Below are 16,568 nucleotides of genomic sequence, written 5' to 3'. Positions count from 1 at the left end.
TCTCCCTGGGTCTCCACTCTGGTTGTAGAAAAGCAGCCCATAGGGCATGGTGGGGAGGAGAAGAAGGGGAATTAAGCTGTGGTGCATGAAGATGGACAGTTGTGACCCGTACTCCGGGGTTGGGAGTTGAGGCCACTAGGAAGGAGAAGCTGTAAGGATGAAGACGAGGCATAAAAAGTGATGCAGGCCGGGTACGGTGACTCATGCCTGTAATCCCAACACTTTGGGAAGCCAACGTGGATGGATCACGAGGTCAAGAGTTCAAGACCAGTCTGACCAATATTGTGAAACCCTGTCTCTACCAAAAATACAAAAATTAGCTCGGTGTGGTGGCACATACCTGTAGTCCAGCTACGCGGGAGGCTGAGGCAGGAGAATCACTTGAACCCAGGAGATGGAGGTTGCAGTGAGCCAAGATCATGACACTGCACTCCAGCCTGAGTGACAGAGCGAGACTCCATCTCAGAGAAAAGAAGTGATGCATAGTAACAAGACTGCCCGAGGAGAAAAGGAAATCAGCAACCTTCTCCAGGGTGGGATAGCTGAAGACCCTTTAAGAACAAAGGTGTCTACTTTCCTTCTTAGGATGCTCTATCGTGATTTAATGAACCCCTCACAATCTACTGTATTCAGTATTTGGCATGAGTCAATTTAGGGGAATTCTAGAAAACATAGCTGGCTGTTATCAGGTTAATGTAGATTGGGAGGAAGGGAAAAACCCCAGGAGCCACGTAGGAAGGACAATACGTGAAAACAGAAGAAACTTGGAGTCAGTTCACCCTTCAAACAAAATCCAGTTTCCAGAAGACATTGTGAGGGCTGCTGGGTCTTCCTCACCTGCAGATGGGGGATTCCAGATACTTATACTTGAATCTCACAGGATGGGGTGATCACCACCTGCTCTCAAATGGGATGAGTTACAATATCTTCTATCGGGAGGCAGTAAATAAGAGGTTAGGTACACGTCTGTAGTCATCACAATTCTGTCAAGATTGCTATTTTTACTTCCATGTCATAGATGGAGAGCATGATGCTTGTGGAAATGATTTGCTCAGGGTCTCACCATCAAAAGTGGCAGAGGAAAGATTCCAACATGTTTTAAAAGCTGCAAACTGAGCCGACTCCCATCCATGCTGTCATACCGACTGAGATTTCAATCCTCCTGAAGGCAGGAAACTTATTCCATTTGCTTTTATACTCTCCATAACACTAATGAGCAAGTTTTGCTCAAAGTAACACGGAATATTTTGCTGACTCAAGGGGTAAGAGAAGAGACTTAAATGACACCATCACAAGTCAACATTCAAGGAACAGAGACATTTAGCATTAGCTGTCTCAGTCAAATCAACAAACATGCACATTTATCCTTTACATGGGAGTAAGACAGCAAACACAATTGAAAAAATGAGCCAAGTGTAAAAAAAATGTGTCACAAAGGGATGGATTTAGACAGGAGAGCAGTGAAGTAGGTTATAAAATGGTCAGCATAATCCATTTTAATGAATTATTAGCTGAAACATGCAAAGCATTTAGGATTTCTGGGAGAAGTGTACAAACACACCAAATGTTTGTCCGACATTTTCTTCACTGCTTCTGTCTTTCCACAGGGCTAGAGATGATGTTGACCAACGGCCTTGGGAGGAGAGGTTGCAGCTGAGCCCACACCCTCTCAAACTCCTTCAGACTGTTTCTGTTTTTGTAGACTACTTTACCATTAACAACAAATCCTAAGATTTAATCAGTACAGCAGTCATTGGCCAGAGTTCAAATTTCTGATTTGAAGGAATCTGCACTCTGCCTGCCAGGATCGACTATTAATGGCTTCGTCCAGAGAGGAGCTATGTCTTTGCTCACTACAGAACAGTATTGAGGCTTCGAAAGGGGTATTTTGCTGGTCACCTCCTGGTCATCCTTCTGCTCACCAAGAGCAGATACTGTTCTCAGCCCCTTACATTTACAAGGTCGTTTAATTCTCACATAGCCCTTTCAGATAGATGCGACTATTACCCCCCTTTTACAGAGGAGGAAACCGAGAGGCAGAGGACATAGGTGAATTGTCCCAGATCACAGAGCTGGCTATGGAGCTGGGACTTGCACCCGGCCAGCCTGGCTCCAGAGTTCACTGCCCTCCTCCTGTACAGCACGTGTGACCTGCAGTAATCACCGCCCAAACAGGCAGGCACTGCGGATAGCCAAGCACACCTCTTCCGACTTCAGCACGGAGGAAGGTTCGTTTTCATTCTGGTGTTCAGCTCAGTTAGGACTGTTTTTATCACAAGGACGCACAACCCAGAAAGCTCAGTCACGTGCCGTTGCCTTCTACGGTCATGGTTTTCTACTTTTTGGCCCCATTTTCCTGAGGACTTGGCCTGCTGGGACGTGAATGATGCGTTACTACTGTAGAGACAGAGGTTCAGGTCTAGTGGCACAAACAGCGACAGACCCCATGAAAATGCGGGCGCGGCCCCTCCATCCCAACAGCCTGGATGGCTGCTCCATTCTGCTCCCATCACACACGTCCCCACCCAGCCACGCCCCTTCTCCTTTTCCCTACTGGATTCATCAAATCAAACCTCACTGTCCTTGGCAAATGTACAATTAATTTACTTACTGCCCAGAACAAAAGCGCACTTCCAGTTAACATGACACCCCTGCTGTAATAGAACAGCCTTAATTCAGACATGATGCAGGAGGGCCGTCCTGGAATCGGCAGCTGTTTTCTGGGGAAAGCCTCTGTCCCACCTGAGTCCCACCTGAGCCCGACACTTGTGCCACACTATCCCCATGGTGTCTGAAAGCTCCATGAAGACAGGGTCACTCTGACCCCTTCACACCCACAACGCCAAAGAGGAGCAGGTGTTCAGGAAAAGTCTCCTGCTAGTGCTGAAGACAGGAATACTTCCTCGTGGTGCCCAGAATGTCAGGAGAAAACAAAGCACCATGTGGACACCTTCCAGGTGAATTTTGGAACGACTGTACCGCATGCCAGTCATCCTTTTACAGAACAAAACCAATACCGGAAAACATGTGTCGCCCGCAGAGAGATGGTCCGTTTGACGGCTTACAAACACACCTACGTTACACTGAATTTGCCTCAAGCCACCGTCTCTGTGCTAATGTAAAAAGTCTCCATAATTAACTACTAGCCTTTTTCATCTGGTGCTTTTTAACAAGCAAGACAGTCCTGTAACACTCAGGCATTGTTGAAAACGTCAAATGGAAGCCTAGAAACCTCTTCCGTGCAGCTTCACTGCAAAGTATTTTGACGTGAGCCAAATCGTGCTATTCCTACATCTCCACAGGAAACTCAAGGCTTCATCAAGGAAATGCAGCATGATTTCTGCTAGGCACAGAAATTGTTGGGGGGGGGGGCATGAGGTTGAGGGAACATTACATAGAAACCAACCCCGATAATCACCTGCATGAGAGCCACACTGGCCGGCAAGCCCCGGTCGGCTCAGTCTCCGCACAATCACAGGCGTGAGTCCTGGAGGGCAGACACCTGGCACTGCTGACCACCCCAAGGTCGTGGCCTCTGCCCCTTCTCTGCTGCCCATCAGTTCCAAGCTTCTGGCAACACCGCCTGCTGCCCCCACTGCCTCATCGACTCTTCGTGAAAAGCAAATGTTGCCAGGATAGCTTATGAGTACATTTGCCAGGAAAGCAGCTCCGATTGACGCTGAAACCCCCTTCTCACACCCCTGGCAGCTCCCTTGCCCCCGATGTGCACATGCTTGCAGCTCTGACCTTGCTCAGTGTCCACACAGGCTCTGTCCCCTGGAGAGCCAAAGGCAGACTCAATGTTGAGTCAGAAATACACAAAGAGGGTGACGATTACGAACTGCCTGCCCCCCAAAACACAGGTTGAAATCCTCACCCTCAATGTGATGCTGTCAGGAGGTCTTTGGGAGGTGATGAGTTCCTCAGGCTGGAGACCCTTAAATGGGATTTGTGCCTCACAAAGGGGTCCAGCAAATCCCTCACCCTCCCATTGTATCAGGGCCAGAGAGAAGGTATGTGCCAACCAGGAAGGAGCCCACACCAGAACCCACCCAATAGCACCCTGATCCTGCCTTCCAGCCTCTAGAACTGTGAGAAACAAATTCCTGTTGTTCATAAGCCACTCAGTCAATGGTGTTTCGTTACAGCAGCCTGAGCTGCCTGAGATGACGATGCTCACCGTCCTAAAGAAAAGGCTACTCCCCTCTCCCAGAAAGAGGGGTTTAATTAAAATCCCTGTCTCTCCTCGCGGCCACCACAGATCTCACTTCCCCACCCCAAAAGCCAGCAGTTGCTAGGATTAAAGGAAAATGAGGATTGTTTTAGACCAGCCCCTCCATATCGGTCTGAAGCCTGTAACTTTGCCCACTTCCACGGTGGCCGTGTCACTGCATTGCCCATGTCAGCTCTGTGTCTGCACCGGGTCCCAGGCTCTGCACAGACTCCTCTAGCTGGCCATCCAGCACAGCCATTTCCCCTTCTGCATTGCAGGCTGTCCTTTGATATCGAACTCCCACCTTTCTGCAACCCAAGGCCTTCCGATCCAGACATTCGGGGTAAGCTCAGCCATGTACTGGAGTCGTTGACTCAGGTAACCCAGGCCCAAGACGTTGGCACCAACCGTCTACTGGCTGTGGGATCTGCATAGCTACTAGCTGCCCCAGCCACACCAGGGCCCGGGAGGGGAGGCAGAGGAACCTGTGAAGCTGCCAACAGCCCTATGGGAACAGGGGCCCCTGGAAGGAGGAGGATGCTATGGCAGGAAATTCAGAGACAGAAACAAAGAGCCGCAGGGCTGGACAGGTCATGGCCAAAGCCTACACTGCTGAATTTTCCAGGTTTCTGAACTCAATCGCTGACCCACACAGCACATGTTTCCTGAGTGCTGACCCCACGTGGCATTGGATACGGCAATAAAGCAGGACTCCCACCTCCCCCTTCCCCAACACATACACAGGGCCTCCGTCCTGGCGGGAAATCAGGCCTGGGCGCCCAGCTGGCACAGCGAGCCTGGGAAGGGGGCCGTTTCAGACGGACAGTGGGTGCAGCCTTGCCAAAGCCCAGCAGTCACCTGCACTGCCACAGCCAGGCTGAGTCCAGATCAGCCGCACAGAAACCTGACCCGCTCAAGGGCACGGCTAAGCTCATCAGGGACAGACACCGTCTCCTGCTCATCTCCAACACTTTCTCTGCATGTCTAGTTACACACGGACGACGCAGTCTCAGAAGCACATCAGGCCTCCCCCTGCTCCTCTCTGTGGTACCACTGATGGGGAGGGGCCGGTATGGCCGCGAGGTCGCATACCCACAGCCATACCACGCAGGCCTTCGACGATTATTTCTGCCAAAGAACCCTGCTGCGGCTTGGAGCACACCATGGTGGGCGGGAAGCTCCACCCGGAGAAACAGCCATGCTTCTCCCCAGAGCCAACGGAGGGCACCCCCGACCCTGCATTCAGCAGATTACTTACATTCTGGAAAACATCTGGGTTAATGGGGAACAGTAAAATGAAAAGGTCACACTAGAAAGGTTAGAAGGCTGTGTGAAGTCTCAGGAGGTCCAAAGGTTTCTGAACCAAGACTGCTGCGGTCAACGAGCTTACAGGAAAAGTTTCCACACGGGCCTTCAACAAGCAACACTCAGCAGGGAGGAGCCACGTTCTGGGCAGAACCTCAGAACCAGAACATCGGACACCACAAAGTCACATCAGAGCCAACAGCAACTGAAATACAGCGCTCTCCTAAGATGTGTGCGTCACCTGCAGAAAGTCACCACACATTAAGATGGGGGAAGAAAAGGATAAGGTTAGAAACAAATTTGAAGTAATTTCTGCATACGTAAAATTTCTACTTCCACTGGTTTTCTTTCTGGGAGTAACAACTTTTACATGAGATGCACATCCCCGTTGGAAGGAGTTTGGGTTTTCTGTGGGCAGAGTCAAGGGCTCTCCAAGAAATGTGAACTTTTTCTCACTCACTGAGCCGCGTGCCCTGAGGCCGTCCTGGCCTGTCTGAGCACCTCCCTGGTTCTGCCTCCAGCCAGCTCCTTCCAGCACTCACCCCGCTGCTCCCAGAGCCTGCACTGGCCCAGGATCTCCTCTTCTGCTGCTGTCAATCTTCCACTTTAGGGCAAATAAGTTGGAAACTAGAAAGTTATAAAACCCCTTGACTTTTTAAAAATTTGTCTTCTCAGAAAACAATACTAATTCTACTTCCATGGTTTAATATGTTGCCCCCATCTGCATGTTCATGGATATGTGTTTTTATATATTTTTTTTAAATCAGTACTTCTAAAAGTATGCACTGTTGCTACATTCAGTTCAATTACATTTGATGTAAGAAGTTTTAATTTCAGTGAATTCAGGCACTCAAAATTTAAGCCCTCTGACATCTATTAATCAAATGGGAAAATGACAGGTAGATATTACAAAAATCAAGAGAAGTGTTTAATGTAAATCCTGCACTTTCAAATACTTCCACAAATGTAATGTATACATTAGTACATAACCTTGAGCATTTTCACAACTCTTTGCACTCAAATTCCATTCTTAACTTTTATAGATAAATCGACATCCATATGTGATTTTAAGCAGCTCAAACATCAGCTCTTAAAAACAACCAGAAATGCTGCGGGCAAATCCCACCGAGCAGCAAATAACGGAACTGCACCCAACAACCCAGGTACCTCCCCTGAGGCATCTGGAACTTGAGCATTACAAGCAGCCTTTGGTTTCTGAGGCACCCGAGAGTGGGGACTCCCAACTCCCCAAGTCTAAGAAGGCCTCAGCGATAAGGAAAACTGGTCAAAAAGTCATCCCTGCCGGCTCCCTGCCACGGGCTCCTCCCTGCCCGCCCTCAGCCACGTGCTTACAAGGTCTCACTTCCTCTCTGTCCCGCAAAGCCTGACTCCTGATTCCAGTCCTGCCGCTTACTGGGATGTGGCCATGGACGTCAACTGCACCTGTAAGGGGAGAAGCCTGTCAGGATACAGGATCCTGGCCATCCTGGCAGCGCTCAAGCTGATACTGTAACTTTGTAGTGAGTTACTTAATGCAAAGGTTTAACTTTGAAAAATTTAGATATGTGTATTCTAAAAGGGAAATTCTGAACGTAGAACACAGGCCACACCCTCACACTGATGTTGTCTGGCCAGCACTCTTTTGTTTGCCTTTTCAATAGACGTTTTTAAAAGCAGTTTTCCGTTCATAGCAAAATCAAGAGGAAAGTACAGAGAGTCCTCACATATCCTTTCCCAGCACAGGCACAGCCTCCATCATTCTCCTGCCCTCACCAGACCAGCATGTCTGTACGACCGACAGACCCGCATCAACACGGCACCACCACCCACAGTTCACAGCTCACACGAGGACTCGGCCTGCTGCTGCTCACTCTGTGGGTTTCACAGACGTGGAACGGCATGGATCCCCCATGAAAGCCCCACCTGGAGTTGCTGCCCCACCCTACACACCCCCTATGCTCCTCCCATTCATCTCTCCCCTCCCCAACCCCTGACAGCCGCTGATTGTTTGACTGTCTCCACAGCTTTGCCTTTTCCAGACTGTGCTGTAGTTGGACTCAGACAGCAGGCAGCCTTTCCAGATTGGAGTCTCACTTAGCAACATGCGTTTAAGATCCTTCTGTGTCTTTTCATGGCTTAGGGGTCCAGTTCTTTTTAGTGCTGAATAATATCCCAGTATCTGACATACCACAGTTTATCCATTCACCTACTGAAGGGCATCTTGGTTGCTTTCTAGTTTTGGCAATTATAAAGCTGCTGTCAACGTCTGTGTGCACATTTCCGCATGGAAGTAAACTTTCAGCTCCTCCGAGTAAACGTCCAGGACTGTGATTGCTCCTGTGGTCGGAGAGCTAAGTTCCACGGAAAACCGCCACGCTGCCTCCCACAGGAGCTGCCCCACTTCCCCCAGCGATGAGTGAGGGTCCTGATGCCCACACACCCACCAGCACGTGGTGGTGTCGGAGTTCAGGTTTTGGCCAGGCCGATGGGTGCACAGTGACGCCTCGCCCTATGACATAAGACGCGGGTCATGTTTCCACGTGTAGATTTGCCATCTGTGTATCTTCTTTGTTGGGATATCTGTCCAGGTCTTTCGTCCATTTTTAATCAGGTTGTTCATTTTCTTGTTGAGTTTTGAGAGTTCCTTGCACGGTTTGGATAACAGCCTTTATCAGATAAGTCTTTTACAGATGCGTTCTCCCCGTCTGTGGCCTCCCCTCTCATGTCCCTGAGACACTGTTTTTTATTTTAAGAAACACCTCAGACAGAAAATGGACCTTCCAGCCCACCACGTTCTCAGTTTGGCCGTGGTCACCACCCTCCCAGCCCTGGTTCCCACCTTTTCACGATCTGCTGGTCCTATGGGCATCAACCCATACCAAGTCCCTAACATATCTCCAATGATGGCAACGTCAAAGCCGGCAGTTTGCAGGTAGGAAGGAGCCGATGGAGGCCGGAGCAGAATGTGAAGGCCAGCGGATTCATCCCTCGGGGACCGGCAGGCCTCTCAGATATCCCCCGGGTCACCTCCCAAATGAAGTACCTGCTTTGGCCGTGGGCAGGAAGCAGGACCTGGCCCAGATCTCAGCATATTTGACCTGGCACGGCATTTACTGGTGAGCCTCCATAACCGGAAACTCTACTCTCTGGGGAGAATACATTTTCATTATCAAGGCTTTTAGGCTTTTAATTAAGAAACCAAAGAGCAGTGACTGGAGTGAGGATGCAGGGACTCTGGGTGACCCACACGCTCGTTTCCACCTGGCACAAAGGACCCTGGAGTGAGGGTACAGTGCCTGCTCTGAGTCACCAGCACACTCATCATTTCTACATAAAGAACCCTGTGAGTCTGTCCCAGGACTTTTTAGCCTAGATCTAAAAATTCGCAGCTCAGGAAACCTTCATCATTTTAGGAACCTGAGGGGTGGGCCAGGGGGATCTCACAGATTGTGGTGCTGTCTATGGGGTCATCAAAGTGCAGCTGGGGCTTCCCGCAAGCACTTCAGGGAGGCCGTGCACTGGCCCGAGGCTGACTCCGCCTCCTATCCTCGGTTGTCATGCCCAGCCGTGAGGGGAGCCCCCCACTTCAGGAGCGGTCCCTGGCTCCAGGCCCTAACGTCCATGTCCAGGCCCCTGGTAGGGCAGCTTCTACCCCAGGGAGGCTGGGACTGGAGACAGCCTGGAGCTCTAGGCAATCCTGGCAACCACATGCTTCCCGAAGTGGCTGCAGACAAACTCCTACTTCCAAAACCTGGCACGGGCTGTGTGAGGCCTGGAACGCGGGAGGCGCGATTACCCTCTCATGGTTATCAAGTCACGTCATAGTCTCTTAGACCTATGTGTGACTAGAAGTATACACATTATGGAAGTGTATATAAATGTGAATACAGACACGCTTATTTTCCTTTTATATACCTTACATATATGTGTACACGTGCATATGTATAAAACATGGAAGAAAAAACCATACTTAAGATTTCAAATCTCAGTCGCAAAGGTCTCAGAAGCAAATTATTATTCTTAAATTCTAAACAAAGATGTAACATTTTACATTCTTACAAAACGTTCTCTATTAGCATTTTATTTTAAAAACTAAGAATGCATTGCACTCTCTCAATTTTGATTTTTAACTCAGCTCACAAAGGCCCCTGTACAAAGGCCTCCGTACCGCAGCAAGGATGGCGGTGGTCACACCTGTGGCCATTTATCCTCTCTACATCTAGCTCCTCTCCCTGAGGCAACACACCTCCGAAGTCACAGCCTGGCCTCCCAACTCTCCCCCGTCGCGGGCTTCTTGGCATGTTGCTCTGCTGCACACACCTCAGCAAATACTGCTGATTAGCCAGAATCGCCCAGAAATCTCTTAACCTTGATTCTGGCTGCTTTTGTAATTTGTAATATCTTTACTTCTGGTGTGATTTGAGAAACAACAAATTTTAAAATTAGAGAAGATGTGGTTTTTATTCTCTCCTTTCTACTTGCAACCTTGAAAATTCAAGTAGCAGCAAGGGTTTGTTGAGAGTAACTTCCACCAAAGAGAACCTATTACAAAGGTACTACAGAGTGTCAAATAACCACATAGATGTAAAATAGAGATGCAGACACAGATATAAAATCCAATGGTTAAACCAAATTGAGAAATGCTTGCCAGTTTGATAGGACTTCTAAAACTTGACATAAATGTTGGCTGAGGGATACAAGATGTTATGAGATGAGTGAGATGCTTGGCCTAGAACCACAGGCTCTCTCCTCTTTACAGCAGAAAATCCGTAAGGAAGTCAAATCTGAAAGAACCAGGTACCGTTGAACGGCATACTCAGCCATCCTTCCCCATTCCTGGGCCAGCTGCGGTGAGTGCAGCCAGTCGTTCACCAACAACCATCATCCATCCTCCAGGCCATGGCTACACTTTACTCCCAGGCTCCCTGTCATTATGTAGATTAGGTAAATCACGGCCACTCTCACCTTAAGCCTCCCCCGCCAGCATGGCAATCACCCATTCCCAACCACGGCAAGGACAGCCGTGTCCCTGGGAACGCAGAGCAGGGGTCGGGAAGAAACCTGGATCCCTAAATACCTCATGGAGCAGTCACCAGCCTGGAACATCCTCCCTGACGGCTTTGCAAGACAGAAAAACTCCTTGGTTCCTCAAGCTACAATACTGCAGAGTCTCAGGTCACAGCATCCTTACCTACCCTCGTCAGGAACCGTTCATGCTCATCAAGACATGAGAACAAAACTGCAGTGGCACAGTCACACTCGACGCAGACCACCTGCTGCTCACATTCATCGTATTAACACCAAAAAGCCACCGTGGTGGATATCCTGGATATGGACAATCGGCGGCTTTTTGCTGGAGATGTGCTTTGTGCATTTATCGCACGACCATCTTGGTGTCAGGAGGGGCTGTGCAAATGGCAGCTGTGCAGGTCACAGGGAGTCTCAACTCGCTCGACTCTCAGCCAGCTCCCACTATCAGTGCCCGCAGAGTCCTCTCCTCCGGGAGCACGTGCTTGGACGCCACAGTAGCCTGTGGATCCACACAACAGCACTGTGTGCCCCAGGAGCTTAGAAAGTACCACTGCATCAATGCCTCCACAGGTGAGGCCGGGGGCAGAAGCCAACCTCAAGCAGTTACGGTCCTCCGTGGGGCTGGCATCCAGGCAGGAAGGCGGCTCAGCGGCTCTCCTCTCACTGTGGAACTTCCTAGGTCCCCACATGAACAGAACCTAAATAACACGCAACGAACAACAGGAACGAGAACACGACCAACAGCTTCTGAGATGAGCAAGCTGGGCTGATCATGAGACACCTGACGGGGACGGTGCCAGAGCCCCTCCCAGTGACCTGTGAGGACGGCGCTGCCAGCATCTCCCTAAAACCAGCCCAAGTCAAGTTAGACTTGAGGCTTTCCAGGAGTGGGTAGATCCATTCAATCCTACAGTCTGAACCTTCCAGGCCGTGTCTCTTGGCCCTCATCTCACATATGGGAACCCGGACGCTGCACCATAAACGCAGCCCCAAGCCCTCGTTCCTTCTTCAACACCACACACCAGTACAGTGAACACTTAGGATCTGGGCATTCACATAAAATACTGCTTAACTAAAACTTCTGATTTAGAACATGTTTAATTCCTACTCACAGAGCTCAAAGTGTTCTGTCCTAGGAGGCGGTAGCTGTAACTAAGCATGAGAGAAGAAGGGATCAGAGTGGTGCCAAGTATTAAATATTCCTCTAAATCTATTCACCAGGTCGCCATGCTATTGTCACCTGCTTCATTTTCTGTCCTTAAAAGACAAAATAGTTACTTTTCAAAATAGACAACCTGTTTTACTGATGCTTAGCTATAAAGTAGCGAGCTACGTATCCAAAAGGGAGATATGGGAAAACAGAAAATGTCCACAAGCGATCGGGGTGGGGGGGCAGTTGCAGCAGCACCTGGCTCTGTTGCGCTGTGAGCCAGCCACGTGGGCTGGACAGCTCACTTAGCCACTGAAATTACATCATCTAAGATTTTGTTGCAGTTACTTTGATAAATTCTCCCTCTTGCTATGAAGAGTAAGGTTTGTTTTTTTTGTTTTTGTTTTTGTTTTTTTTTTTTGACTTGGAGTCTCGCTGTGTCACCCAGTCCAGAGTGCAGTATTACAATCATGGCTCATCGCGGCCTTGACCTTCTGCCTCAAGCAATCCTCCCGCCTCAACCTTCCAAGTAGTCGGGACCCAAAGGCGAGTTTGATTTCTTTGCTAACGAATTCCTAATTCACCTCGCAGTGGGCCTGTCAAGGCCATATGCCCGGACATCCACCTTGCCGACCGTCCATGTGGTCTCTAAAGTGGATGCACTCCGGTTGCCTGGGCTCTGCACGCGATACTGAGTCTCCAAGTCTGCCGCTGTATAAGGGACTGACAGCCCCAAGCGTCTCGACACGCCACCTTGAGCCGGGCTTTATTCCACAGGGCGACTCTGCTTCCCGTGATGAGATGCAGCACGTGAGCACAGATCAAAGGGTATCAGCAACTAACCCATTCCCCTGGTACTAAGCAGAGGACCAAGAGTTTAGTTCCTTACTTATTTCCTACGGGCTTGATTCAAAACAGCTTTCTGGAATCCTGGGGACAAACATCTCTACCTGGTGAGAATTCTGGCTTTAGTAACGGAAGAATCACCTAAAGCCCATTTTGTAACTGCTGTTCTCATCAGAATTTGAGGCCAAAGGTAAAAATAAAAGGGGGGCTAAGATCGTGACACCCCAGTTTGCACAAGGCCAACCAGCCTGCTTGAGGGGGTAAAAGGAATAGGATTTTTAAACTGCTGAGTTTTAAAAACGTGGCTGTAGGCTGGGCGCACTGGCTCACGTCTATAAGCCCAGCACTTTGGGAGGCCGAGGTGGGAGGATTGCTTGAGGCCAGGAGTTCAAGACTGGCTTGAGTAACACAGCAATACCCTATCTCTTTAAAAAGAAAAAAAATGGTTATTAAAATAGCAATAAAAAGGTTAATACAATAAATTACTATGTCAACATGGCACCCCCTGCTGCCAGACGAGGTGCAATCTCTGTGGCTGTGAGGTCCGGAGAGAAATGTAACCGGCATCATAGGGAAGGTGGACCCCAAAGCCCCACAACATCACTCCTGCACAGTGTGTTAACCAGCATGAAGTCTCCTCCACAATCAGAAGCCTGGTTTAGAGGAACGCTGCCCACTGGACCTGGGTGGACTCCAGATGCCGGCCGACCAGACAGCCCCACCCTGGGACCCTGCCGGCAGCCCCGACTGGACAGAATGGCCTCATGAGTGTCCTTTCCCGCCACAGGCTGCAGACCCCGAGCCAGTCCTGGCTGTGACTGAGGCTGCGCATAAACGTCTGCGCCCAACAGCTCACCTTTGTACATGACACGCCCAGTCCACCTCATTTCAAATGTTACACTTGCCCCAAGGCGAACACGGATGTTACAGGTTAACTCACTGCATGTGTGCTAGACTTTCCCTGTAAGTGTTCAGACATTGCACGAACCGGATGAACAAACCCCACTTTCCCTGTAAACGTTCAGACATTCCTTGAGCACGATGAACACACACAGCCAACAAACCCCGGAACGTGTAATGCCGCGGCCTCCTCTCCTCCTGTGGGGGCATGTGCTTACAGCTCCCCCAAGACCACATTTCCCAAAGCACAGAGTGTTACTCTGAAAATAAAACCTCCTTTTTCCTTCCTCTGTACATCTCGTGGTCGTGTTAACAACTAGTGCTACAAATGCAGAGAAACGGGGTATCATCCGTGCTGCTCACCGAATTCCTAGCACCAAAGCTTCAAGGCCCCCCAGTCTGAAGGAAGCTTCTATCACCCTAAAGCCAACTCTGGAGACGAAGGCCGAGCTGGGGAAAGGCTGTGTCTCTGCAAATCCACGCCACGGGGCCCTCTGCAGTTGTGTGTAAGGAACTCTTGGCCTGTCCTGGGGTTTGGGGAAATCAGGATGCAAGCAGATACCGTACGCTCTGCCACGGGACCGTGAAGTCTGCGGAACCTCAGAGGAACACGGAGACAAATGGCTGCACGACTCCCACAGGCCAAGCCTCGATGGGCGCCCGTGTCAAGAACACAGACACGCCGGGAGGGGCAGCCGATGCAGGCAACGCCTGCAACCCCAGCAAGCAACAGCGTCTCAGTGTGGGGGTCTCTGGCCAGGCTCCACCACAACTGCCATATTCTGTGGCAAAATTTTAAAAATAGGTTTTAACTAGTTATAACTCTAACTTGTTTTACACATAAACAGAACACAGGGTACCTACCAACAGGCTCCAAAATACTTTGCCTAGAACCAAGTCTAGAATGCAGATGGCTGTTGCTCTGAGTGTGAGGAGTCCCCTGTAGTGCCATAAATCCTAGATCTAGGTGACTAAGTGCTCTTCCTAAACCAGACGGCACCATGAGGCTCTGAGGGCACCCTCTGTCCCCAGGCCAGTCCATCAGCCCCAGCAGAAGCTTCTAGAGTAAGAGCCTGTGGATTTGTATTGGACGGATGTAAACCAGGCAAAGTCACAGGGGCTCGTCCTGGAAGCCCATCCATTTACCCACTCATGCCGTGGAGAGCCCTGCCCCCAACTCCACACCCGCAATCACGCTCAACCACAAGAACTGGCTTCTAGGCCCTCAAGCTACTCCCTCTCGACCCTGGACAGACGCTTCTCAAACCATGAGGCCCAGAGTAGTCTTAACAGGTGGTCCCAGCAGAACTGGCCACTGCATGAATTGATACTTTGTGTGTGGGGAGCCTTAGCTTCCCGAGTAGCTGGGACCACAGGTGCACATCACCTCTCCTATTTAATTTTTTGTAGAGTCAGGGTCTTGCTATGTTGCCCAGGCTGGTCTTGAATTCCTGGGCTCAAAAGTGAACTGCCCAACTCAGCCTCCCAAGGTGCTGGGATGACAGGTGTGAGCCACTATGCCCAGCCTAGAATTGGTTTTTCTTAAACCTGAGTTTGACACATGAACCCCACTTACATAGATATCAGCACACTCTCCCAGCTCGAGAGTTTTCCTGAATCTCGATTCTGTCCGTTCAAGATCAATATCTAAGAAAGGGTCAGAACTGACCCTCCCTCAGTGAAGCCTAAGGGCAAATGCAGCAGCATCTCAGTGTATGAGGAGACAAAGTAAGAAGGGTGGAAAACACACACTGAAATTCTAGTGCTAGAATCATAATCACCAACACTTTAAGAGGGAATCTGCTTTCCAAAATATGTAGCTGCTGGATTAACTTCAAAGTCACCAGATTCCACAGGCAGTAGCTCACAGGGGCACAGCTTTCTAAGGCCGCACAGCCCGGGACAGCGTAACAGCCTCAGGGCAAAGCAAACTAAACAAAGGCTTGGTTCTCTCAAGGACGAAGGTGCTCAAGTGTTTCCAAATATTCTTCTTCTTCTAAGTAAGTTAGATGCCTCTTACAACACTGTTTAGAGTGCCAGTGTATTCAGAAACATGAAGTTGAAACTACATCTCAGGACCCCAAAATCACTACGCTAAAGGGACGTCAAGGTGAGGAAGAGCTTAGACCAAACCTGCCTCCCATGCTCTTCCTAACAGAGACAGCTACTGGGGGTGGGGGGAAAAGCCACGTACCTCCCTCACAACCGATCCACAAGGAAATTCCTCATGGACAGAGGACAGAACTCAAAGTCACCATCTGCACACGGAGATAAATGCGGATCTGACTGCTTCCTCTGGAAAGATGCACCAGAAATGCATTTGTCTGATCTACCTGTGACCTGGAAATCCCTCCCCGCTTCGAGCCATCCATCCTTCCTAGACTGAACCAACGTACGTCTCACATGTATTGATTCCTCACGTCTCCCTAAAATGTGTAAGACCAAGTTGTGCCCCAAACACCTTGGACACATGTCCAGGACCTCCTGAGGCTGCCGCAGTGTGTCCTCAACCCCTCCCTAAGGCTGTGTCTATAACCTTGGGAAAATGAACTCTCTATGGATCGAGGACTGTCGCAGAGATCCTTCTGGTTTACAGGAAGCATTCTCTCCTGCGAGTATATCAATGAAATCATGTGGAATTACAAAATGCCACTTTAGTAAAAGCCAAAGGAATTAGGGTTCTATGTGCTTCAAAAAAAAAAAAAAAAAAGTAACGTTCTATTTGTCAATGGACCATGAAGCCCACACCCCCTTTTGCAGTGAAGATGTCAAACGGGACGAGAGGCCCCTCCTGAGGATGCTACCCTCTGACCCCACTTCCCAGAGTCCAGTTTCCTGCTGCTCAGGGAACAGCAACCCCAGCTTCACGGGGCTCAGGCCTCCAAACCCAACTCCCACCCATGCTGGAGAATCACCCCAGGGACTAGCTAAGTGGCAGGTGCAACTCTCACCTCACCCCCTTAAAGGGGAAAAGGCACCTTCCCGCTCCTCTTCCTGCTGGTGGGAACAGGGGCAGGAGCTGGAGGGTCAGGAGTCGGGCGGCAGAACGGAAGCAGCCTGGGTCCCTGCTAGTCAGAGTTGGCAAATGCCAACCATCCCCGACATTCACTTTGCAAATAAATC

At 49.8% G+C, this 16,568-nt stretch overlaps 1 protein-coding gene across 35 annotated transcripts in view; it reads left to right on the top strand.

The window, feature by feature from the left end:
• Positions 1-16,568, top strand: part of LOC139361655 (disco-interacting protein 2 homolog C-like) — a 230,607-nt gene that overhangs the window by 197,474 nt on the left and 16,565 nt on the right. For 30 of the 35 annotated variants that reach the window (XM_071090412.1, XM_071090395.1, XM_071090396.1 and 27 more), the window contains one exon: positions 11,120-12,123. The exons of 3 other annotated variants lie outside the window; for them this stretch is intronic. In XM_071090412.1, coding sequence (XP_070946513.1) covers positions 11,120-11,319 — 200 coding nt within the window. In that variant the 3' untranslated portion in view covers positions 11,320-12,123. 2 more of the 35 variants (XM_071090418.1, XM_071090426.1) reach the window with 2 other exon arrangements.

This window comes from Macaca nemestrina, unplaced genomic scaffold, assembly GCF_043159975.1.
Source record: "Macaca nemestrina isolate mMacNem1 unplaced genomic scaffold, mMacNem.hap1 Scaffold_87, whole genome shotgun sequence".
Classification (NCBI taxonomy): domain Eukaryota; kingdom Metazoa; phylum Chordata; class Mammalia; order Primates; family Cercopithecidae; genus Macaca; species Macaca nemestrina.
Note: the sequence above shows the minus strand (reverse complement) of the source record. Positions and strands in the feature narration are given on the sequence as shown.